Here is a 27,511-nt window from a genome sequence, read left to right on the forward strand (position 1 = left end):
TTCAGAACACACGTTCATAATATTGGCATGAGGCATGTTCAGAAGATGTAACAACTCAGGCGTTGCCTACTTGAGGGGGAGTCAACTCTATACTGCACTCTTTTTCCCTTAGCTAAAGTTTTATCCCAATGGATTTTCTTTAGCAAGGTTTTTAACGAGGCAGTACTAGTTATTCTCTAATAAAATTGTCATTCAAGGGGGAGTGTTATAAAATATCTAGATTGTGTTATAAAATATCTAGATTGGATGTTAATTTTATTATTATTATATTTCTTGCATAGTAATATTTTATACTATAAATAGACATGTATGGTAACCATTTAAGGTGTACCATTTCTCTTGAAATATCAATATCAATATTTCTTCTCTCCTTCTTCTCTCTTTTCTCTCTTTGTTCTTATAACCATTAAAGGTAGTTATAAGCCTACTTAATTATAACATATATACATCTTCCATTTTTTTTTAAATAATCAAAGCAAAATAAAACGCAAAAAAAAGAAACTCATGCGGCTCTGCTTGCTATGGATTCACACCTTGCTACTAACGGTGCTACTGTACACGCTGCACCGCCATAAAAATTAACGGATTTTCTTTCTATATAAACATCCGCAACCCTTATATATATTTATTACTCCTAAAATACAGATCCGATTCATTGTTCGAGTTTCTTTCGGAAGGGGAATCTGTGATAATCGGTATGTTCTGATCTAATTTCTTCGTCCTTATTTTATGTAATTAGATTGATGATTTGTAAATTGTTTTGCTTCCTTTCGTCTAGGGTTTATAATCTGGAAATTTTCGTCAATTTCATTACCAATTCAAAACAATGGTGGCTGAGGTATCGTTTTCTTCTTTCTTTCTTATGATATATATATATATATATATATATATATATATATATATATATATATATATATATTTATTTTTTTATTTTTTTTTGAAAGGCAAAGTTTTATTAATAACTCAAAAAGGATACAATCTGGAACAATTACAGTACATAGCCATCGACGAAAACAGAAACTCACTGGACCAGCACTAAATTCGAGCTGTACATGTACAAAATGGGCCTAATGTTGCCAAGGTAGTAACTTATAGACCCAAGCATTAATAAACCAATTGTGCATGTTCTTCGACGTACATCTCTTCGCGACCCAATCAAAGCTCACTATTTGGATTTCACTAAGTGCTACCGGTGGGTTCCAACACTTATTTTTAAAAACTTTTTGGTTTCGATTCTTCCAAATTAGGTAGCCAAACACCCACTCAACCGCTCCCAAAGCTTCGCACCCATATCCGACAATACTCTATTCGCATTACCACAAAATAATTCACCCAAACTCAAATTTGTCACATTACCAAAGCCACACCAATTAAACATCTTGGACCAAATTTCCAACACTTGGGGACATAAGATTAGCGAGTGATCAACCGACTCTACTCCGCCATCGCATAATGGGCAACGAACGGAGTGGAGATCAATGCCACGCTTATCCAATTCCTCCAAAACCGGAATACGACGGCGTCTAGCTTTCCACACAAAAACCTCCACTTTATTGGGAACAAAATTATTTCGAAAAGTCTCGATACGGTTACTTGCATTAGGAAACAGTTTAGAGTTGATAATACCAGTAAGAGACTTGGTTGAGAATGACCCGTTTGAGCAAAGCTTCCATGACCAATGATCTGCTGCCCCATTGCTGTTGCATACATTCGACGCCATGAACTGTTCCAGCAGACACTTTAACTCGAGCAGTTCGCTGCACACTCTGCCAGTTGGATCCCGTACCCACGAACCAATAAAACTGCAGCCTGCACCATTCCCGCTTAATCTGTCGCATACCCTCGCTGCTATATTCGAATCTAACCTCTAAAGCCTCTTGAATTTGTCTTTTAATGCGCCATCAATTAGCCACGGATCGCTCCAAAATGAAGTGGAGCAACCGTCACCAATTATCTTGCAAAACGAATTCCTGAAACTGATGCCAAGAGAGTCTATATATTCTCCAACACAAACAATTTTAAGCCATGTAGTACTACAAGAATGTGGATTCGAAAACCCCCGACCCCAAATAACCCGAAGACTCATAAATACTCGAAATAACTTTGACCCACAAGGAAGTGGGCTCGGTTTTAAACCTCCACCACCACTTGCCGATCAAAGCTAAGTTTTTGGTTTTTAAGGAACCGAAATTGAGACCACCTTCCTCGTAAGGAAGAGTGACCTCATCCCATTTTACCCCCACAATTTTTGACTCACTTCCCGACCGTCCCAAAAAAATGACCTTCTTACACTCTCGATTTTTTTAATACGCAAGACGGAGCACGGAAGAGCGAGAAGTAGTACAACGGTAAACTATTTAACACCGAATTTACAAGAGTCAAACGTCCACCGAACGACACCGTACGCGCTTTCCAATCCGATAACCTTTTCTCAAATTTGTCAATGACTGGCTTCCAACTACTATATTTGTTCATGTTCGCACCAATCGGAAGCCCGAGATAAGTGAAAGGGAGTGTACCAACATTACACCCGAAATAATTTGCCATTTCTTCAATTAATCTGTTTTCAATCCCCACCCCGAATAAATTGCTCTTGTTATATTTTACTTTTAATCCTGAGGTTAACTCAAAACATTTGAGTAGTGACATGAGGTTTTCTATGTTCTCTTTACTCCACGACCCGAAAAAAATAGTGTCATCGGTGTATTGAAGGTGAGAGATCGCCACCTTTTCTCTTCTCTACCGATATGAACACCCTCGAAAATATTACATCTGAACGCAGCTTTCGCAAGCAAATTAAGTCCCTCCGCCGCATGGATAAACAAGAACGGAGATAACGGATCCCCTTGACGAACTCCCCTACCAATTTTAAATTCTTTAGTAGGCGACCCGTTAACGAGGACCGAAATGCTCGCGGTTTGAAGACATTCCAATATCCACCTCCTCCATTTTTCGCCAAAACCCATAATCTCCGTAATTTCCATCAAGAATTCCCAACTCAAGCAGTCAAACGCTTTTTGAAGGCCGACCTTAAAAACCAAACTTTTCTTCTTTTTCTTGAGAAACTCAATCGACTCATTCGCGATCAAAGCACCATCGATAATATTTCTTCCTCTGATGAAAGCACTTTGCTCGAATCCCACAAGTTTCGGAGCAACTTTTCTGAGACAGTTTGATAGAAGCTTTGACACAATTTTATAGAAACTCCCAATTAGGCTAATCGGCCGGTAATCATTTAAATGAATCGAATCCTGTTTCTTAGGGACTAAAGTAATAAAAGATGCATTGCATCCTGCCGATATCTTTCCTTCAAGCCAAAAATCCTCGATGGCAGCCACCAAGTCAACTTTGATTACCTCCCAAAACTTTTTGTAAAACCTTAAGTTAAACCCATCCGGACCCGGAGCTTTCGAGCTACCGCAATCCCTTACCGCTTCCCAAATCTCCGTTTCGGTGAATCTTTCTTCAAGTGTGGCAGCTTCCTCTAGTTGGAGTCGCCCACATCGCAGGTCAGCATCATCAAAATCAACCAATTCAGGCCTGACTTCGGTTGCTGCTTTAAAACAGTTGGCATAAAACTCGAATATTTTGTTTTTCACATCACCCGGATTCTCGTTCCATACCCCATTTATGTTCAATCCACAGATATTACATTTGTTATACCTTCGCCGAATAGACGCGTGGATATACTTTGAGTTTTAGTCCCCTTCTAAAGCCCACCGAATTCGGGCTTTTTGCTTGAGCATGCTTGATTTGATTTTCTCCTTTTCGATCCGACTTTTTCTACACTCTAACCACTTAGTTCGCTCAAAATCAGTTAGCTCTTGTGATTCGGCTTTTAGCTCCCAATTTGTCGCCTCCCTTTTAAGCTCCTTGATTTCGCAATCAATCTTACCATAAGTCTCCTTGCTCCATACCCTTAACACGGATTTGACATTTTTCAATTTATCTCTAAAAATACAATCTTTCTTAATTAAACCCATGAACCGGAACCAACCATGCTTCACGAGCCTTATCTTCAATCCCATCTTTTTCGAGCCACTCATCGAATATTTTAAACGGTTTTGGCCCATAATCTATCACTTTATCGACTAGAACTAACGGACAATGATCCGAAAAATTCTTTCTAATGCAATAATCGAGAGATCATCCCAAACTTCTTTCTATATAGATATAGATAGATTTATAATCTAATCAAACTTGGTTGGTTGATATTGTAGGAGGAGTCTATTATGATTGCTAGGGACAATTCTGGATCTATAGATCACCATAGATATAAATTTCAAATTCTTTGTATTCGATCCTATTGCAGAGCTAAACTCAAGGTCTTCTTTTTTTTTTTTTTTTTAACAAATAATTGTGTTGATAAATATGTACCTGCAATTATCCTAATCAGAATCATATATTGGTGTGTATATATATATATATATATATATATATATATATATATATATATATATATATATATATATATATATATATATATATATATATTTGATATTTGATTGATTTACTCGTGAATTTTGTTAAAACCAAATAAAAGAGAGAGCCCTAATTAATTCGATTTGGATCCAATTGTTTATCAGGTTATAAGTTGTATGTGATAAGTAGTTCTTTGTATGTTTCAATTATTTTACTGTTTATTGTGCTGTTGACATATCATCACCAAATGTTGGAATTGTTTTCTTACAGTCTAATCCGAAGAATGAGATAGGCCTAATGACAATGGGTTATACTGATAAAATTCCTGCATATTCCGATCATATGCTTTATCCTACTAGCGATATTAAGAAAATCCTGAGTTGCCTTCACTGTTAGATTCTTACTCTTGTATTTTTTTTTTTATTTTTTTTTTTTTATCATCACTAATTTGTAGAGTAGGATCATCATTATTTAATCAATTTCAACTTGTTCTCTCAGATACAGAACCTATGTTGCTTGGTAATTTGAGCTTTACTAGGGGGCTCTTATCTTGTTATGCGGGTTTGGATCCCCTTGAACCAAGTAATAAGTTGAAAAGGAAAAGAATGCTTTTTTTATTGGAAGGTATGTGTATATATATATATATATATATATATATATGTGTGTGTGTGTGCGCGCGCGCGCGTGCGCGCGGAGAGAGGGATCAAATGATAACCATTTTGAGAATGAGAACTCTGAGAACTAAGGTAGTCGAGCAAAAAGTGGGACGCGGCCGAACAAAAATTGTTCTAGTCGAACAATTTTTATTTTTTGTCTTTAGATGCATTGTTTGCTTGGTTCTACATTTTATGTAGAACAGGATGTAGAACAACATGTTCATGTAGAACATGCTGTTCTACACTTGTTCTACATCAATTTTCATCAAATTAAGTTAGGGTTTAGATTTAGGGTTTAGATTTAGGGTTTTAGGGTTTAGATTTTAGGGTTTAGGGTTTAGAATGAGTTTTTTACACGAACGGTTTAGAGTTTAGAGTTTAGAGTTTAGCGTTTAGGGTTTACGAAGTAAACCCAAAACCCTAAACCTTAAACCCTAGGTGATTTTGGATTAGCTCCTGGGATTTCTCTAAATCGGGCTAAATAAAAAAAAAAAGTTGATTTTGATGTAGAACGTGTGAAATTCGAACAAAAATGGTGAAATTCGAACTAATTTCGAGAAATTTGAACTTATTTATGTTCTACAAAATTATAATTAGAAGAAAATCAGGTCCAATTTGAAAAAAATTTGAAAATTCGAACGTATTCTACATTTTTCTGTTCTACCTTATGTGTTCTACATTGCATGTTCTACATTTTCACCAGCTCAAAAATTGCTCGACCATGAAAAATTGTTCTGCCGTCTTTTTTTTTTTTGTTCGACAAGCTCCATTTTTGTTCGTCTGTGTGTAATTTTGCTCGAATTTCGGTGTAGGAGTTCTTAGAGATCTCACACTAAAAAAGTTCTCACTGTGTGTGTGTGTGTCCCTACTACCTTTTTTTTTTTCTCCTAATATATATGTTATGTTTGCTCTTGCCAACCAGTCCTACAAACTTACGTATTGAAGTAGCAGAGTCGGTTGGAACAAATTTAAAAAGGTAGCTGTTGATGTTTTCTACTTCCCTCGACCGAAACGCCGCTTCGATGAGTTTGAGACGTTTAAAGCACTTGTTAAAGCTGCTAATGTTGATGGCAACAGCAACATTGTACTCTATGAAGCTAATCCTGATACACGTCTTTCTGATATCCTAACCAGGTTATAATCATTATATATGTGTGTGTGTGTTGATTACTAGTTTTTTTGAACATTTACATCTACTTTCAGGCATCCAGAGATTTTCCCAGGTAGCGATAGTGAAAGTGAAAGTGAGTCAGAATCCAGTGACACTTAATATTCTGATATCTCTGGGAAATATATGAAGAGGGGGGTGGTGTTTGATCCATGTCCCCTGATAAATTGTGTTGTTTGATGGCAATGTCTCTTTTATTCTGTACTTTTATTTTATTGGCAAAGTCTTTTATTTCAATACTTCTATTTTTTTATCGGATTGATTTTGGTGTCATTTGAATTCAATCTTGTTGCAAAACATCGTTTGTAATTAACATGTCTCTTTTATTGCAATCTTGTTTCTCTTGCATTTGTTGTATTGTACCTTGCAAAACATGGTATCTGCTTTTTTTTTTCTTTTTCTTTCTATCGTATCATCTTCGTGCCTGGCGATTTTGGCTGTACACCTAGGGTTTCATTACGTTGCTGCTCTTTACTTCGGTTTCCACTGTAAGTATGTAGTTTCGTCTTGCGTATGTTGTTTCGTTCGTAAATGTTTTGATTCGCACATGAACTGTTTGATAATATGCTTGAAAGAAAGTACAATTCAAAAACGCTAATTTCACTTTTTATTTGCTTCAGGCTGCATCTATTTGTCTCTAGATTGTGGTTTTTTTTGTTTTTTATTTCTAATGTCATGTGTTTGTTAATCTGAAAAAATAGTTTTTGGTTGTGGATGGTGAAGTTTTGAATGTAAACATATGCATGAATATAAATATATGTTAAAGTTTTGGATGTTAAATGGCTGCTTCTGTTTGTCTCTACATTGTGGTTATTTTTTAGTTTTTACTTCAGAAGTCATGTGTTTGTTAATCTGAAAAAATTACTCTTTAGTTGTGAATGGTGAAGTTTTGAATGTAAACATATGTATGAATGCAAATATATGTACAAGTTTTAGATGTTAAAGTTTTGGGTGTAAACATATGTTTGTTGATCTGGGAAAAAAAGGAATTCATTGTTATAGCAAAATAGCAGATACATAAAAAAGGTAACCAAACATAGTGAATAGGTAAAAAAAAGTTGATATCTTTGAAAGCTTGATTATAGATTTCGGTATTAATCTCCGTTACAACTCAATTTATGCACCTTTTAAGATGCCATTATCCAAATATTGCAAATGATATGGTAAAGTTTTGTAACTAATATGTGCAGTTCAGGTATTTTTATATTTGTACTTTGCGGAAACAGCTCAGTACATCTATCACTTTCTCTCTCTTTTTAGTAATCCCTCTAAACCTGGCTTTCTTCTGAGTTATAAATGCAGTTTGATTGTTACCTGCCATATGCGAGAAGAAATGTTCAAGAGCTTGGAGGTTTGCTTTGGATCACAAGGTTGAATTTGCTTGTTTATCGAGTATATAGGTAAAACGGTTTCTGTTGATAATTTTGTATGTCTTTGTAGAAAAATGTGTTTTAACGGTTGTAAGAATCGTGTTATTGGGCCTCGTCACGTTGCTCCTCCTACTTAGGCGATTGATCCGATCCCTGATGCTGCTTCTGTCGGTTCACCTTTTAAGGAATTGTTAGTTGGTTCCATGCCAATTCGTACCCCGATAGTGGTTGATAATGAGGTGGCTACCACCCCCAGTTTATTTAAAGATTCTTCTTCGTCAATGGGGTCGATTGGTTTGATTCCTCCCGACTCCGGTCCAGTGGAGGGTACTAGCAAGGGTGCTCCGGTTGATTTCGGAACGGATGCTTTCAAATTTGGTAAACCTTCGGATACCTCGGCGTTGTTAACCATGGATTTGGCTAAGTGTGATGGTGACTCGGATTCGGATCAAACTTTAGCTGCTTTTGTGACTATGATGAATAATTTAGTGGCCGAGTCCGATAATGTTGAAGCCAGTCCCACCTCTTCTAGTGTGGTTTCCTCGAGGACGACTAAAGGGAAGAATTCGAGAAGAAAACGCCGCGTTCAAGGGTCCGAGAAGGAGAAGTTTGGAGAATTCATCAAAGACGCTTAAAGGGTCCCGGGCGAAGATGGTTGCTAATCGTTCGTCCTTCATTTGATTGGTCAACCTCTTATTTCAGCCTTGTATGATTATTTTTGTATCTTTTGTGTTTCTTTTATTTTGTTACTTAGGTCTTTTGGTTCGGTGTGGGCTTGGTTAAGTTGTAGTTCTTGTAAGCTCGGTTATCTTTGGTTGTACGTTTATTTGGAGCTTCAATTTTTGTTGAAGTTTCTTTTGTTAATCAAAGTTCTTGTTTTTTCGCAAAAAAAAAAAAAAAAAAAAAAAAAAAAATATATGAAACTGTTGTAATTTAGTAGTTTATAACTACCTTTGGCTTATTTACTAATTAGAGACTTATACATGTAAGTAAGAAAGAGAGAGTTTATAGATATGAAATATATATCAAAGTGTGTATATTGAAGGCTAACATAGAGGCCTTATAGTGTAAAATATTACTATGCAAGCTATACAAAGTTGACTAAAATTTATCATCCATATGACTTTTTGTACTCATATTATAACACTCCTCCTTGGATGATCAATTTTATTAGAGTGCAACTAGTACTGTCTCATTAAAAACCTTGCTAAAGAAAAACCCAGTGGGATAAAAACTTTAGTCAAGGGAAAAAGAGTACAGTATAGAGTTGACTCCCCCTCAAGTAGACATCGCTGAGTCGTCACATATTTTGAACTTGCTTCATGCCAATATTGTGAACGTGTGTTCTGAAAACAGTGGCTGACAGTGCTTTGGTATAAAGATCAGCAGAGTTGTTAATGGAACGTATCTCATTTTAATCTGGTTGTCTTATATGAGAAGAATATGAGGTTTTCATCTGAAACTTTATCATCTAAATCTTTTATGTACACGTTTAGCCCTTGTGACTTGTCTACAGTCTCCTTCATGGTTTGCTTAAACCCTTGTTTCAATTCCTATTCCCTTTTAGTCTTTTCTGAGCCTTACCAACATACCATTCTTTTCCATCAAACTTATGACCGTTTAGACCGTCTATGGCTTTGGCGCCTCGTCAGCATTTATATTTTGTTCTGTCACTTTTGATATTCTTCTTTGTATTATGCAAGCTGTATTATCTTCATATACAGTTGTTGGTGAAGATAGTTGTTGGTCTTTTATAGCGTTCTAGTCCATAAGAATCAATAATGATTTGTGTCATTGATCTCAACCAAACACATTTTCGAGTAGTTTCATATAATGCAATCACTTCGTCATGATTTGATGATGTTGCAACAAGTGTTTATTTTAAGAACGCCATGATTTTGTGGTACCTCCATTTAGGAATACATACTGAGTTTGAGATTTATCTTTATGAGGATTTAATGAATGACCTGCATATACATAATTAACCAAATCTTGTTTTTAAGCGTTAGAATAAAATAATTTTAAATCAGCAGTTCCTCAAGGGTATCAAAATATCTGCTTGATCCCATTTCAATGTCCTTTTGTAGAAGTTGAGCTGAATCTTGCCAACAAATTAACTGCAAGAGAAATGTCAGGTCTTGTATAATTTATAAGATACATAAGAACCTCAATTGCACTAAAATATGGAACTTCCGATCTGTTAAGATTTTCATGATCTTCGCAGGGATGAAATAGATCAGTGTCAATATTGAGTGATCTAACAACAATGAGTTTGTTTTTTAAAAAAATGTTTTAAAATCTTTTCGGTATAAGTTGTTTGATGTACAAGTTAACCATTAGGCATATGCTCAATTTGCAATTCAAGGTAATACTTGGTTTTTTCAAGATCTTTCATTTCAAAATAATTCTTTAGAAGTTGAATGATTTCATAGATCTCTTTATTTGTTCATATGATGTTAAGAACATTGACATAAATAACTACGATATATATCCGATCATTGTTTTTCATAATAAAAACACATGTGCAAATAAGTTTATATGTATACACTTTTCTTATCAAGTAATCACTTAATCAGTTATACCACATACGTCCCAATTGTATAGACCCATATAAAAATCTTTGTGATTTAATAGAATACATTCCCTTGGTTTTTGCATTAGATGCTTATGATACCTTAAACCCTTCAGGTATATTCATGTATATCACTATCAAGTGATCCATACAGATAGGTAGTTACAACATCCATGAGATGCATTTAAGTAACTACCAGGTTGATTAAGTATCTAATAAGTAATTGTATCCATTACAGGAGGATAAGTTTTCCTCATAATTCATTTTCGGTATTTGTGGGAAATTTTGAGTTACAAGTCTAGTTTTGCCTTGTAACTTCATTTCCACATTTCTTTTTCGGATAAAAATTCATTTGTATCCCATATGTTTCACATCTTTAAAAGTGATAACGATTAATCCGAAAACTTTTCTTTTATTGAGCGATTCTAATTCAGCTCGTATTTCTCCTTTCCATTGAGCTCAATCATGTCTATTTTGATATTCAATGACAAATTTTGGTTCTAGATCATCATCTTTATTCATGATGTCATTGTAATATTATATGAAAATATCTCATCAAGATTTTTCATTTCATTTCGGTTCCATAATGTCGCATATTTTATCGCAATTTATGTATTTACATTTATCAATATCCTCTGCGGAAGGAATATTGATATTTGGTTCTTCTTGAACACTTTATTTTACCTCATTATCAGCTGATTTTCTTTTCGAGGATTTTTATCTTCGGAACTAATTGATCTTCCACATTTCATGCGTGACAAAGACTCAAGAGTGACATTATTGCCAGCTTTTGGAATTTTAATTCGAGCTGGAGCTTTTACTGTTATTATATATGATTTAGTCACTCTTTTTGTATCTTTAAATGCATCACGTAATTAATTTGTAAGTTCTTGCATATGCAACATTTTTGAACTTTTGTTTCGCATTCTTTTATGCGAGTTCCATATACCTTAATTGATATTCACATCATGAAGCATCTTTTCTTTATTTTTCATTTCTCCCCCTAATTTAGGGAACAATGTTTTATTAAAGTGACAATCAGCAAAATGTGCTGTAAAAACATCACCCGTCATGGGTTCAATATATCTTATGATTGAAGATGTTTCATATCCAACATATATTTTCATCCTTCTTTGAGGAATCATTTTAGTGCGTTGTGGTGGTGCAATTTGAAAATACACTCCACAACCAAATATTCTAAGATGGAAAATATTTGGCTCTCGACCAAAATTAAGTTGGTAACGGAGAATATTTATGACTTGCACTTGGTTTAATGCGAAGTAATGTCGCATCATGTAAATTTACATGTCCCCATATAAATATTGAGAGTTTTGTACTCATTACCAATTATCTAGTTATTAGCTGCAAGCGTTTATCTATTGATTCAGCTAAAACAATTTTGTGTATGCACATGACCAACTGGATGTTCAACAACAATCCCCGTAGACATATAATAATCATTAAATGCTTGAGATGTTAACTCACTAGCATTATCAAGTCTCATCCTTTTAATGGTGTAATCAGAATAACGCGTTCTCAATTTAATAATTTGTGCAAGAAACTTTGCAAATGCCATATCATGGCTTGATAACACACAAACATGAGACCATCCGCTAGATGCGTCTATTAGAACCATGAAATATCAAAATGGTCCATGATGGATGAATTGGTCCATATATATAACCTTGAATTCTTTCAAGAAACATTGGTGATTCTTTCTCAATATTTTTTTTCATTAATTATCATATGCGCTTTTCATCATATATCATTTTCACCATATGCGCTTTTAATCATATGCGCTGCGCTTTTCATCATATGCACTTTTTATCATATGCGCTTTTAATCATAAGCGCTCTTAATCATATGCGCTTTTTATCATATGCGCTTTTTCGGTGCTACATAGGTATTTCTTATTTCCGGTTATCATTGACTGATAATCATATCCATTATGATATATTTCAGAGAAACTTAACAAATTTATTTTTGATTTGAGAGAAAACAAGACTTTATTTATCAGAAAATTCGTACCATTTGGTAATATGAATTTTACCTTTCTCGTTCATTTTATCAAGTTTGCAATACCTGATATAGTATTTATAATTCCTTCAGTTGATTTCAAATTAATGAAATATTTCTTAGATTTGATCATAGTATGTATGTTACCACTATATGCAATACATAGATTTTTACCATTTAATTAATGTTGTATTCCAGCAGGATTTATACTAAAACTTCAAATAAGATAAGCAAATAATGAGTTATATTTCAGCAAGATAATCAAATTATATTACCTGCAAACAAGTTACAATCTGAAGATAACACTTAATAAACATATATGTGTTATGTTCTAAAATTATTTATTTAGGAGTGACATATAACAGGCTAGGTATCTTAGAAAAATCAGATTATTTAAGTTTTAATTTAGCCCAATGTCTATTTAATCAAGGTTATTCACAAGATTCATCATTCATCACATCATTAGTAGAGCCCTATCTTCATTAATCTCCTTCTTATTTCTACACTTATCATGTATCATACACTTTTAACATTGTGACCATCATCAATTCATACAACAAGATAATAATTATCATCTATATATATATATATATATATATATATATATATATATATATATATATATATATATATATATATATATATATATATATATGAGTCGTTAGATTGAAAACTTTGATTGAAACGAAAGATAAAGAATTACACCTATTTAAAATTTTATATTATTAATCAAAATTTAAATTAAAATTAAATAATATTATAGGCGAGATTTCCGCAAAGAAACAAGGATGATTGTTTAGTGACCCCAGCTTTCCTTTTTGACAAATTCATTAACTTTACAAATATTCTCAACTTGTCAATTAATTTTTCCTAATCATAGTTACTACTGTACTAGTTATTAAATTAATAATCCAACTTAAATTATAAGTAAGATGAATTATGTAAAACTAATAATATGGATTTAATGGTTATAATAAACAAATTAATCAAATTTTGGGATAAGACTAAATGAGAGTGCATGTTGGCATATTTGAAAAAGTCAAAAGCTCGTTTTAATAAAGTGATCCTCTAGTACCGTAATTTATGTGATTAAATGCATATGTAGTTTTGAATTATTGCAAATTATTCCGTTACCAATATTAACATTATTCAAATTATATCTTTTTTTTTAAAATACGTAATCTACCTATAATAATCTATAATACTCAAGGTTAGTACGTATTATTTTATTTTTGATAACAAAGGCGTTTATCAATTTAAAACAAATCATATGGAGTATTAAAATTTTTCATATTCATTTTTTTTTTCTTGACAATGGTTCTGCATATTAAAGTATGATGTAAAGATAGTGCAGTTTGAAAATTGGTACATGTATGGCCCACGATCATCGAATTGTAAATAAAATAAGTCTTTTTCATATACAAGCAATTTTGCCCGTTTAAGGAAATATTTTACTAAAAAAAAAAATTTGCTTCACAAAGGAAGTCTCGAATTCTGCTTCTTTGTTAATTGAAGCCCAAATATGTTTGGTCTTTGTTCTCTTACTTCCATTCATTACCAAAACTGCTTAAATTCAAAATGAGTAACAACTTTTTTTTTTGATCTATCTATTTTAAGGACACTAATTTAAAGGTGGTAAATTTGGCACATTCGTCACTATTGTAATAGTCCCAATTAATCCCTTTTAGGAGGCCAATTAAATTTCCCAAAATCCGTTTTGTCCATCAGTCAATGTGGATCAAAAAAGGGATTTAGCTCGTAAAAGTCGGATTTAGTCAGTCAAATTGGTTAAAGTCAAAGTTGGTCAATATTTTTTCATAAGGAATTGGTATATTGTAATTACAAAAATATAATTCAGGCGGTATAACCGACCATATATAACTTAAATAACATAAATATAAATGTTAGTGAAGTTAATAAAAGTTAGATTATATAAATATAATTCAGGCGGTATAACCGACCATATATAACTTAAATAACATAAATATAAATGTTAGTGAAGTTAATAAAAGTTAGTAAACATAAATGATAGTTAGGCGACAGTGTCGACCATATATAATTTAGGTGGCAGAGCCAACCATATAATAAGAACAATACAAATGCACTAAGAACTTAATAAAATTAGTAGTTCAAAATGTTAGTAGTCCAAAATTTGATATATTCGAGTCTGAAAATTATTAATAATTTCATACCTTGATTAGTGACTCGTGATCGTTTGAGATATCCTTTGATTACACTAAGCTCATCGTGCTGATAACGTGTTGTAATTTAGTAGTTTATAACTACCTTTGGCTTATTTACTAATTAGAGACTTATATATGTAAGTAAGAAAGAGAGAGTTTATAGATATGAAATATATATCAAAGTGTGTATATTGAAGGCTAACATAGAGGCCTTATAGTGTAAAATATTACTATGCAAGCTATACAAAGTTGACTAAAATTTATCATCCATATGACTTTTTGTACTCATATTATAACAGAAACAATAATAACAAGGAAATAAAGAGAGAAAATGCTAAAGAAAGCAGAATTCTAGAAGTAGCATATTACATCTCATTTTTATTTTATAGCAATTTGAATATAAACAATAAGAACAGTTGTGCATTCTTCAAGCGGTTCATACTCGCACCGTAACCTTATGTCCTTATCTTTCATATTCATGATAAACTTATAAGTCCACATATTCGACTCATACACTGCACCGAAAACAATAGTAAGTTAAAAAAATTTGTTTGCTACAAAACCAAACACGGCTCAACATCATCAGATTCGTCCTTAAGCATATTGACCGAATAGAACACTGGGCAACCAACCAATATATCCTTATAGAGTGGTCTAGGCTTCACAACGCCCTTTACAAATGCTTCATTCACAACACCCTTTAATTTACAAACTGGGCCACAAGGGCAGGCCGACCCAAGAGAGGGAACAAAACTCACATCATAACCAATACCCACAGTTTCCTGGCCAAAAACAGCAACATGAGTTTCTTGGCCCAAGACAGCCACAGGTTTTTCCTGGCCCAAAACAGCTACTGTATTTTCTGGTACGATACCAGCAGAGCTCGCAACAACCACAGTTTTTTTGGTGATTACAGTGTGTATTTGCACAACATTCATACACCGATCACAATGATTCCAAAGACGTCATCATTGACCGACCCATTTCTACTAAAATCGGGCATGTAACCATACAAGTTATCTTGGTTTGTGTTACTTTAATTTGTAAAACAATGAGTGTTTGATTGTGAATGTTAAAGTTTTGAATGTAAATCTTTGTATACAATGTTAAAACTGAATTACATATGTATTAAAGCTGACTTACGTATGTTAAAACTGAGTTACATATGTAAACTTATGTGTTTGTTTTAAGTTTAATATTAATCAATATGTATTAAAACTTAGGTACATTATAGTGTTTTCACTTTTTTTTCCCCCTTCAGTATGCTTTTACTTTGTGATATGAATGTTGCAATTTTGAGTGTAAAACTATGTATTCATTTATGTATAGCGAATTTGTTTCTAATGTATTTGTTGGTGAGTATAGTGTATAATGTATTAATTGATGTATCGCATAGTTGTTTGTAATGTATGTGTTAGTGCAGTTAGAACTTATTAGTTTTTTTTAAAGAATATTTGATATTTTTAGATGTTGATATTTTGTCTTTCTTTTGTGATGTAATTTTGTTGCAGGTTTAATTGTTGTTGGCATTTTAGTCTTGTGCATTTAGTCTTCTTCACGCATAAAGGTATTTTTATTGTGTTTACGATTTTTTTTTTTATATTTAAGAGGATGTATGTTTTTATTGTGGATTGAGTCTCCTGCTTCTACTTTTGATCCAGCCACTATAGATCAATATATATATATATCAGCCAGCTGAGTTGCCAAATCCAATTACTGATCCTCTCGGTTATAAAGTCGTTTCAGAATTTATGATGCATGGTCCATGTGGGTTAATTAATCTTGCAGCTCCTTGTATGGATGGGTATGTTTGTACAAAAAAAAAAAATTCCCAAGACCAATAGGATAGTTATGTAGTACCAACGAAGAAAATACTGGGGTAACAACTAAGAGAGGTGATGCTGATCTCGATAACAGTTATGTAGTACACCTTATAATCGTACTCTTTGTTTGATATTCCATGCACATATCAACGTTGAGTATTGCGGGTGGACAATGTTAATAAAGTACTTATATTTAAGTACATTTCAAAGGAGGGAACTGATAGAATTGTCATGCGTATGTCTCGACCAATAGGACAATCAAACTCAGAATCAATCAAATGATGCTTCTGCTAAAATAGATGAAATACAAAATTTTGTAGATGGTCGTTTTATTTGTCCATATGAGGCATGCTGGAGAATATATGGGTTTCCCATTCACCACAGGGAACCAGCTGTTCAACTTTTAGCTGTCCACTTAGAGGATCAACAACTTTTAGGATTTCGTTCCCGACAGAGTTTGCAATCCATAGTAAATAATCCCGTTTCTAAGAAAACTTCATTAACAGAATGGTTGCACTATAATAGTAATTTCTCTGAAGGGCATCACTTGTATCTAGATTTTCCTAGAGAGTTTGTCTGGAACGCAAAAGATAAAGGATGGACTCGCAGAAGAAATCTAAATAAGCCCACAACTGGCGGTCTTTTATTTGAGGATGCTATTATGTAACCAAAAAGATGTAAATCCTCTTGAGTATCAAGTTGCAGTCAAAAGTCATTGTGTGCCCTAAAAACGACAACGCCGATATGACTCCTCCTAACCGCCGTTATAAAAATATATAAAATATGGTACAATAATTTCAAAAACATGATTGCGTAACAAATATGGTAAGAAACGAGCATATACACTAGACGGTACACACTGAAGGTTATTAAAATACATAATCTGACCTATCAAGTGTGTTAGGTTTCTTGGTCATGCCCATATATACAAGCAATCAATGTTTCGGATGTTTGGGGTTAGGTTGTTGTTCCGAGTTCTGTGAATTACAACGCTTGATAAACGAGTCCAATGTTTTCTGCTTTCCAGGGCTACTTCTGTTAAACTGTTGATCCAAATTCGGCGAATCATAACGCTTGATATGCGCGTCCAATGTTTTCTGCTTTGCGGGGCTACTTTTTACCGGGTTGTATGAAACTTCCAGTGAATTCTCATGGCCGTCGAGCATCTATTTAATTATATGACCATGATAAGGCAGTTGTAAACACAGTCCTAAGACAGAATAACTGAATTTTAGTTGTAACGTCTTCAATAAAAATCGAGGGAAATAATTACCTGTCCCAGATTTTCCAACTTGCTTTGTACGACATCCCTGAAAGGAAAAGTTAACTGATTTAACTACTTGATACTCGTATTCAAGTAAAACCAAGGTTGGAAAAGGCACGAGACAGTGTTGAGACGGATGTTGACTTACGTTGACCTTTAAATATATACACATATATACACATAATTTAAAGCCAAAAAACTTCCGTTAACCAGTTTGTCATTGTCCTATAATCGCTATTACAGCTAATATAATACAAAAAGTAATACTAAACTACGTAAATTTTGATTAATTTGACCGACTTTTGACAGACTTAAACCGAACTTTCGACTTTAGGCTGGCGTTGACCCGACCTCTCCCGTCTTTGACCCGACTTTTGACCGTTGTCTGACTTATTAGACGCCGAGAAGGGGTCGAGACGGGCTAGCCACTAAAACACCGCAACGGACGCCGTTCGCAACCATGAGTACAACTAATAATATGAGTATTTAAAAAGGATGCTAAATATGGGGCATACCATATGATGTCATCAACTGTGTCATTTGCGAGGAGATAATACACATTCACTGATGACACCTGCATATATATATGGCAATCAACAATTACGTATTTCAGTTAGCACAAATATTATATTATCAATAAGTTAAAAGCATGTAACCTGGCCAATTCTGTGAGCGCGATCTTCAGCTTGAATAATGTCACCTGGAGTCCAAGACAGCTCAGCAAATATAACTGTGCTAGCCGCAGTTAACGTTAACCCAACACCACCAGCTTTAATTGATAGCTAGAGAACAAAATCAATAAAATAGACATTTCCCCAGAATTAGTCAACAAGTCAAACTTTTCATACATAATTGAAGGAAGATTTTAAATGTATAATTGTAATACCACTGCAGCTTTGATAGTATCTTTTTCTTGAAAATCTGTAACCAAAGATTGTCTCGATCCAGCTGGAGTGCCACCATCTATACGAATACAACCAACCTTCTTTTTCTGACATTTGGAAAAGGTCATACGAATCTAAATTTAGAGGTGGCAATATGAACCCGTTTACTTGTTAGTGGGTTGATTTGAGTCGTGTTTTATCTCAAATAGGTTGAGTTAAGTGTACAACCTCCTACCTCATTCTACTGTAATAGCTCTGTTTTTTTCTTAGTTATAAACACAAACTATGTAATAGTTTTTAGGAATTACAAAAATAATGAACACAATAACATTGGATGTTTAATCCAACCTGGCTGAACCTCATCTTGTACACTATACTAAAGCCTTACCAGAAGAAATTGATGTATTGAATCAATCATTGGTTGATGATGAGCAAACACGATAAACTTGCACCCTGCCTGCATCAGAAGTGAACAATGTATTACATAAACAATTGATGACAACATGTCAATATCTCCCATTGTAATAAAAAAAAAATATAGACATGCATACAATTTCAATAAGGTCTGCAAGCCTACACTTTGAATAAAGCTACGTACCTCGATGACAGTTCCCAGGTAATCAAGAACGGCAGGGATTTTTGCTTCCGCAGACTCATTATAAATCTGGGTCCAAGATACCATCAATATTATAAACAAAAAAGAGATGGGATAAAAGGATAACATAAAGTTAAAACTGTTAAAGAAAGTTGCATATACGGGATAAAAAAAAGACTAGAAATTTAAAACTTAAGGATTGCACTTGCACCTTATTTATGATGTGCTTCTCTTTAAATTTGAGTGACTCGCCTTCTTCTTCTGACTTGCAGACCTTGATTTTACCTTTAACCACCTCCAACTGTACAACAAAAAATTCATAAATAAGCAATAATATTAATATTAACTAGTCATTGGGTCAATGGGCCAAGGCCCAATTTTACATTCAGTTTCCTACCTTTGTTGACTAATAAAACGACAATTGAAAAACCAAGTTTTAAGACTTAACGACAAAGGGACCTTGTGCTATTATTAGTAATAGTAATATTCCAACAAGATATGATGATATCCCAAATTGAGATGAAAGAACATGGTAAACTTGATGCATAATACCGGGAAGATATCACATATGATATAACTTAAAAAACTGCAAATTATCCTTTGTGTCAACAAAATAAGACACCCAAACTTAAGATACCTCACAAAATAAAGCATTGATTTGCTTCATGTCCTTGTCCGCCAAGTCCAAGAATACCTAAAAACAAGGAATACAGTAGAATAATAATAATGATGATCACCACTACAAAATACAATAATTAAATATTCCTTTAGGTCTGAAATACACGAGAAAAGCATATAAAGATCCATTTTAGAATTGCTCGTGCCATATATGGACAACACGCAAGCAACCCGTATGAACATAGATGCATTAATTGGGTACCTGTTGCCTCCGCTTCACAGGCAACTCAGTTAGAACTTCCTTTTTTAGCCTTCGAATCATCACAGTTGCTTTCATTAAATTGTGCAATTCTTCATGATTACTTGCACCTTGATACATTCCAAAAACACCCTGCAATAGCATTACACGTATCAAAGTAAACTTTAATCAATTGTTCAACTGAAAGAACTGTAATGGAAGAAGGAACAGGATCAGAAAGTTCATCTTACACCCTGGCAATACCGGCCTCCATATTCATGAACGTTCCTATACACTTTAGGGTACAATGCTTCAAGCTGTCATTAAATATTAAATATAAATGTTTGATCCAGAAATGAATATAAATTTACTATTAGAATCAAGACTACTTAAACTTGAAAGAACTAATGACCTGCTTATATAGCTCAATTGGTCGAGATAAAGCTGGAGTACCACTAAGCAACATTGTGTATTGAGCTTTCTACATTTCATTAATCATGAATAAAATAAACATGTCAACAAGAGTATGATGAAAAAAGAGTAAAAGGATGAGTTGCATACTATTTGTTTAATTTGATGCCTAGATATATGTTGTTGAATAAAACATTTTTTATCATCGAAATTGAGGGGTGTTAGGATGCATATAATAGATAGGATGTGCACGAATATGGTGTATTCTGATCAAGATGTACATTTATAAAATGTACTTTTGACTATTATAAGGATATTATTTCTCATTATCATCATATGATCATAAAGAGATGTGTGTGTGTGTGTGTGTGTGAGAGAGAGAGAGAGACCTTTAATATGGGAAGAGAAGCAGTAGTTCGCTTCGCTTGTGCATTCTTTAAAAAATGTGACTCGTCAGCAATCACAACCTAATCAAATAATTCATCAACACAACAAAAAACATGTTAAGGAACATAAACCAAGGCAAATAGTAGTCATGTACTAGCTGCTTATTATCCTGAATATATGTATGGACGAAAAGTGTGACACTTGCAATCACGATCTAAATAAAGAATTCACTTCAAAAAACTTGGCTATGAACAAAAAAACATTAGTAATACAACACTTCTTCCTTACAATAAAGTGTATGTATATGTGTGTTTGTGTCTAAATATATATTTCGTATTGATCAAGTACGTCTTTCATATTAGAATATAAAATATACTATATATATGGTCAAAAACTTCTGTATGTTGGTTTAAATACTGGCAATTCATTTATAATACAACAACAACAACAACAACAACAATACCCAATCCAACGAAAGTGGGGTATGGGGGAGGTGAGTGTAGACAATCATTCCTCGTACCCTAGATTAGAAGGAAGTCACTACTCCACCCGCGGGTATAGAACCCGCGCCTAGATAAGGTCGTCCCTCCCTCTACTCTAGCGCAAAAGAGATTGCTTCCTAAAGGACCTCCGGCCCGAAAAGCTCATAAGAACGAAATAGAGAGGGCAAATGATACGTACCTGTACGAGTAATGAGCGCCTAGCAAGAAACAACCATACACAGTAACCATAAAGGGGACACATATAGCAGTAATGCACAACAGTAGGGCAAAGAGCATGAATAAAATAGTGCACATAACCATTTAATTTCAGGTACACATATACACACACACACACACACACACACACACACATATATATATATATATATATATATATACCCACCCACACAGACACACACACCGATATAAATATACCACACGAAAGCATGAAAAAAAAAAGAAAAAAAGAAAAAAAAAAAAAAAAGAAACTCATGCTTAAACATAAATACATATAGATACATTCGTAGATATATATACCTAGGTACAGATACAAGACAGACAAACATACATACACCAATACATGCACTTAGATACATAGATACATATATAGATACAAACATATACATCGGTACATATATATAGCCTAAAAACATATACACAGACACAAAGGCATATAAACCATGTAGAGGGGTATAAATAGTGTGGTTATTGAATATCTAGTTATAGTTATACATGTAGTTGTATAATAAAAGTAACTAACACAATGAAATGAAAAAAAAAAAAAAAAAAAAAAAAAAAACCTACTCAATAATTCTAATTCTACTCCTCCACAGACTCCTATCAGAAGTCATGTCCTCCGTCAGTAGGAGCTCTTTCATGTCGAGCTTCAATCTATCCTCCATCCTACGTCTAGGTCTACCCCTTCTCCTTACCCCTTCTCATGACAAATATTTTTTTATAATTAAAACTCTTGAAAGCAATCAGTAAAAGGTAAAATACACCGTCTGCGAGTACAAGAGTAACAAGATACAACTTATTGGTACAGCTTACCTTAAAATCAGACTTCGTTAATATGTCTTGAAGCTTGGGCACAGCATCATATGATACAATGTTGAATACCCCATCAAGACGTATATTTCCCTTGGTATTTGATCTTATTATTGTATATCCACTCTTGTTTGACCCATTATAACTAGACAAAACCACCTGCAAAAGAAATTTAAAAGAAATGTTAGAGATGGAATATCTGACTTCTGTATCTTTCATTTGTCAGTAGGAAAAGAACATTGTTAAAGCATCTTCTGTACTATATATCCATGGTTCTACCTTGTGTAATTAGACATTACTTCTATATGTATACGCCATTCAAAAAAAATGAGAACTTGGGTAAGAAAAAACATTGTGGGATGTTCTAATGTAACATACATTTAAAATGAAAGAAGTAGCAGGAAGAAATAGAATGGAAATATCATACAAGTATATCTGATGCAGGGATGTCTAGCCATTGCTGAATCATCTGTGTAAAGTGTGAAACTATAACTTGCAAGTGCATGGTGATAAAACACTTCACATTTTCAAGAAAACAAGAGATTAAAAAGAAAACTAACAGAAGCCCACTGAAGTCGCAATGAAGATGGCGTAAGAACAAGAACAGGCCATGAGTCACGAACACAAGCAGCTACAGCAATTGCCTGCAAAAAAAAAAAAAAAAAAAAAAAAAAAAAAAAAACATTTCTTCATTGCACACTGTAGATTTAAAATAATGTAATTCATTCGTTTTCAAGTCATTCTACATATCTAACAGATAATACTGAGTAAAGAAACGTATGTTCATTTTATTACCTGAAGAGTCTTTCCAAGACCCATTTCATCGGCAAGAAGGACACGCCCTCCATGCTTCAATATAAACCTGCAAAATTAAATAATTAAATATTATATAGGGTCATAATCAAGAGCGAAGCACTTTTTTGGGGAAAGGGGGAAGTAAAAATTTTTCTTTTTTATTTTTTTCGAAAATTTTCTTCCCAACATTAAGAGCACAAGAAAATATGAACATTTAAAAAAGACACTTTGTGATGAATGTTATTATTTTGGTGAGAAAACGCTCGGAAAAAAATTGATAACATGCATCATGCGTAATGTTATTCCTGAATGTTATTCTTCGAGCGTTTTTTTTCCATCATATGTGAAGTTTTTTTCAAGATTTAGCCCGATTTACAGTTTAGGGTTTAGGGCTTAGGGTTTTGGGCCCTAAACTCTAAACCGTTCGTGTTAAAAATTCAATCTAAACCCTAATTTCTAAACCCTAAACCCTAATTTCTAAACCCAAAACCCTAATTTCTAAACCCTAATAACTAAACCGTAATTTCTGAACCCTAATTTCTAAACCCTAAAAAAAACTCAGAAGCAAAACATTCATTGCAATGAATGTTATCATTTATTTCTTCGAGCGTTTTCCCGCCAAAATAATAACATTCATCACGAAGTGTCTTTTTTTAAATCTTCATATTTTCATGTGATCTTAATGCCTGAAAAAACAATTTAAAAAAAAAACAAGAAAAAAAATTACTTCCTCCTTCCCCCAAAAAAGTGCTTCCCTCTTAATTAAAACATGCGAAAAAGTGCTTCCCTCTTAATTAAAACATGCGAGAAGCTAAATTATACGAGTATTGGTCAGTAATATCAGACATACCTAACACCCTCTCGCTGAAATGGCAAAAGCTTTGATTCAAGGCTACTAGGCATCCAGTCATAACGGTCTGAAGAATAACAGAACCAAAAACATAAGACATATTCACATTGGATTATCTGAAAATGTATGGAGCATTTTCAAGAATTTTACCTAGAAGATTTGGAACCGCAGAGGCAGCATCGATCGCACGATGCAGCAATGGATCTAAAGTTTCTAACTGCACAATCACAATCAAAAAACTAGAAAATTTCACAAACGCTGAGTCAAACCATCTGATGCATTAGGATATAGATATTCCTAAGAACAAAAATTTCAAATAATATTCTATGTTTCGTATTGAGTTGCAATGGTGCATTGAAATGGAATAAGATAATAGCAACCGAATTGGGAGCATAAGGGCATAAGGAACTTCATTTAAAAAAAACACGTGATTATTTTAGGAGGAAGTTGACACAAATATAAATTTCCACGTTAATACCAGTGTTTGTTAACCAATATTGACAGACAATATCATTTACATACAGTATAACTAGAAGAAAAAAAGACTTTTATCTTCACCTCAATGTTAGAACCAGCTAATTCCCCAATAATTTTCTCCGCTGACGATAAAGATGACATCGGGAAAATCCATAATCTGCATTGACAGGAAAAACAGATGAACTTTTAAAATTACATCAAAATCATGTGAAATGCACTTGAAAGAAGAATAAAGACCTTTCGTTCGCATTCCACGTTGCTTTTGGAACCTTACGTATAGATCCAACAAGTACCTGAGAATAGATTGACATAATTTTAAAAAGCCAGAGTAGGACAAGCATCTACCATAAAATATAAAATATATTACGTGATAAGGCAGAAAAAATACCTCGTTATATACAAACTTTGCAGCAATGTTCCCAGTAGAATGTAGAAAAAATTTAATAGATACTTTCGGTCGAGACTTAGAGCAATCATCCCCTAGATAAAAAAACCCACAAATCTTGAATGAAAACCACAAATCTTGAATATAACATTACAACACAGTCAAACACGAAACAAATCTGGGGACACGGCTCACCTGAAAGTTTTGGCGTTTGGCCTGATGCGGGATTCGATGAAGCAGTTGGCAAACAACTTGGCTGTTTAATTAGAAGTAAATAGTCAGAACACATGAAAGTTATCAGCTAAGCTATGCAAATGAAGGATGATGAAACAATTGAAAAACAATAGGGTTTTATAAGAGATATGCAAACAGATAATGCATCCTTGAATTAAAGAAGCAGGGGTTTAATTAGTCACATAATCGCATTATGTTAGAAAATAGGGTTGTAATTGATAATCCGATTGGTTCTTGAATCGTGCAATCACTTTCTCGATTAAGTATTTCGACCCTACAAGCCTCGGGTATCACGAAATCCTAATCAGGATAAGACAAGAACAAGATTTGATTCCAGGCAAGAAGATTCAAATCAAAGCGTATGTGAGAGTGTATTTTCTGTATTTTTTTCGTATGAATAAAAGCAAGTATGCCAAAACAGAAATATAAAAATATTAGTTCGGCAGTTAAAATTGAAGGGATACAACCCTTCAATTTGGCGGGAAAAGCTATTATAAAACCCTTCAATTTCGCGACAGTGTCTAGTCAACTCTCACGGGCATGTACTCCACCCTCTCCAAACAAACCCGTTGTTAAGTATAATTAGCTCACTCTTGCTTTCACATAAATCCCAATTAACCAAAATGATGTTGGATGACACTAAAATCACCAACACATTATTACTTGCTACTAAAGTTCCATACTAGAGGTTTAATTACAGTAATCAACAACAACATATGAAGCAAGATATATGTATATGAAACTAAAGCATTAAAATTTACTAAATATATACAGAATTCGAACGGAAAAATTGACCTTGTTGTCGAAACGAGAGGGGTAGACTGGCTGCGCAGATGAAGGCATAGAGTGTGATTGTCCGGGATTATAAAACGTCGTCGGAGCATGAACGCCGGTGCCGGTACTGGTGCTGGTACTGCCGCCACTGGTTTTTCGTTGAGCGATTTGATTAATGGCATCTTTTTCAAGAAATTCGAGTTCTTCTGCACTGAATCCCCAATCGTCCGGTTCCATTTTTGTGTCGTTTTTTTCTCAATTTACGAGGGTTTTGAGGTTTTAAAACGAGGGTTTAATGCGTTGATCACCACATTGTTATGAGTGTGCTCAATTTTAGATGATTTGAAAATACTCAGATCCACCTTTTAACTTTTTAATCATACGATTTTTTATTTAGGGTTCTTACCTTTTTTTTCCTTATAGGTTAAGTTAACTCAATAGCATTTTCAATTTCATTTATCTTTATAAAACGTATTATCAATTATCAATTTAAGACAAAATTAAACGCATAATTTGTTATCCTTGTTGTATGTTGTATGTGTGATTGTCGTTTTTTATTTTTCGATGAAAGCGTTTTATTATAAAGTTAACGTTATTTTGACAACAACAAAAAAGATTTGTTAAAAGTTAGTAAGCGATTGTAAAAAAGTTAATGGTTTGGAAATCACTCTAGTTTATTTAGGATTTTGTTAACGATAGTTATTAAAACTCGTTAACACGTTTTAAAATGTTATACATTTTGATAACCGCTTTTATGAAAATAACTAATACGGAGTAACCGTCATGTATAATAATTTAATTCATGTTAACAACAGCCTTTACAGATCGCAATAGCAACTCCAATTCACTAACAGACTCCAATTCACTAACAGACATTAGAAAAATTCGTTAAATCCCTCACATGACAAACATGCAAGTTTAAAGTGGTTTTTAGCTTCCATTCTCTTTTATTTCATCATCTACACAATTCAATAAACTCAAATCTAAATAAAAACCTAATATCGTTATAAAAACCTACGATTCAAATTCAGTTACAATTCTACACAATTCAATAAACTCAAATCTAAATAAAAATCTAAAATCGATATAAAAACCTACGATTCAAATTCTGTGACGACCCGAAAATTTTCGACCAAATTAAAACTTAATCTTTATATGGTTTCGACACGATAAGCAAAGTTTGTAATATTAAGTCTCAAAAAAAAAATTGAACTGTTTTATGAAATCATTTGACCTTGATTACTCCCGACGATTCACGAACAATTGTGTGTAAATAAATATGTAATATATATACATACATATATATATATATATATATATATATATATATATATATATATATATATATATATATATATATATATATATATATATATATGTATGTATGTATATATATGTATGTATATATATATATATATATATATATATATATATATATATATATATATATATATATATATATATATATATAAGTGTATATATAATTGGGAATTAATAAAGTACAATAATTAAGTTACTGTTAAAATAAATAAATATATATATATATATATATATATATTTATATATATTTATTTATTTATTTATTTTAACAGTAACTTAATTATTGTACTTTATTAATTCCTTGTGTGTGTGTGTGTGTGTGTGTGTGTGTGTGTGTGTGTTATTAAGAATCTATATATGATTCCTATTGAATATATAAAATATATAAATATTAACTATTCAATAAATGTCATCATATAATATAATATTACATCAATAATAAATGGTATTATACAAGTTTGAATATAATTGATATATTAATAGTATCATTACTTTCATCATTATTATCTATTATTATTGTTAATATTAATATTAATATTT

General features: G+C 33.1%; 2 protein-coding genes and 1 long non-coding RNA gene across 3 annotated transcripts; 2 read left to right on the plus strand and 1 right to left on the minus strand.

Moving 5' to 3' along the window:
* The first annotated feature begins 481 nt into the window (after positions 1 to 481).
* On the plus strand, positions 482 to 5,868 carry LOC139859307 (26S proteasome non-ATPase regulatory subunit 4 homolog). Its single transcript, XM_071848102.1, has 6 exons — positions 482 to 695; positions 779 to 838; positions 4,221 to 4,325; positions 4,693 to 4,813; positions 4,921 to 5,052; positions 5,843 to 5,868. The coding sequence occupies exons 2-6, from the start codon at positions 827 to 829 to the stop codon at positions 5,866 to 5,868; spliced, it is 396 nt and encodes a 131-aa protein (XP_071704203.1). The 5' UTR covers positions 482 to 695; positions 779 to 826.
* Positions 5,869 to 6,061: 193 nt separating this feature from the next.
* LOC139858259 (uncharacterized) lies at positions 6,062 to 6,592 on the plus strand. Its single transcript, XR_011762867.1, has 2 exons — positions 6,062 to 6,212; positions 6,282 to 6,592. It is a non-coding gene; the product is annotated as an uncharacterized lncRNA (long non-coding RNA).
* A 10,363-nt stretch (positions 6,593 to 16,955) lies between these two features.
* LOC139860596 (uncharacterized) lies at positions 16,956 to 26,062 on the minus strand. Its single transcript, XM_071849342.1, has 24 exons — positions 25,673 to 26,062; positions 24,839 to 24,899; positions 24,647 to 24,738; positions 24,496 to 24,551; positions 24,340 to 24,415; positions 23,932 to 23,998; positions 23,782 to 23,848; positions 22,932 to 22,998; positions 22,697 to 22,780; positions 22,564 to 22,605; positions 22,140 to 22,295; positions 20,610 to 20,687; positions 20,222 to 20,290; positions 20,061 to 20,126; positions 19,834 to 19,962; positions 19,591 to 19,647; positions 19,165 to 19,254; positions 18,957 to 19,022; positions 18,747 to 18,815; positions 18,361 to 18,465; positions 18,131 to 18,256; positions 17,990 to 18,048; positions 17,484 to 17,520; positions 16,956 to 17,376 (listed from the first exon to the last, which is right to left on the minus strand). The coding sequence occupies exons 1-24, from the start codon at positions 25,886 to 25,888 to the stop codon at positions 17,146 to 17,148; spliced, it is 2,166 nt and encodes a 721-aa protein (XP_071705443.1). The 5' UTR covers positions 25,889 to 26,062; the 3' UTR covers positions 16,956 to 17,145.
* Between the last annotated feature and the right edge of the window lie 1,449 nt (positions 26,063 to 27,511).

This window comes from Rutidosis leptorrhynchoides, chromosome 7 (genome assembly GCF_046630445.1).
Source record: "Rutidosis leptorrhynchoides isolate AG116_Rl617_1_P2 chromosome 7, CSIRO_AGI_Rlap_v1, whole genome shotgun sequence".
Taxonomy (NCBI): domain Eukaryota; kingdom Viridiplantae; phylum Streptophyta; class Magnoliopsida; order Asterales; family Asteraceae; genus Rutidosis; species Rutidosis leptorrhynchoides.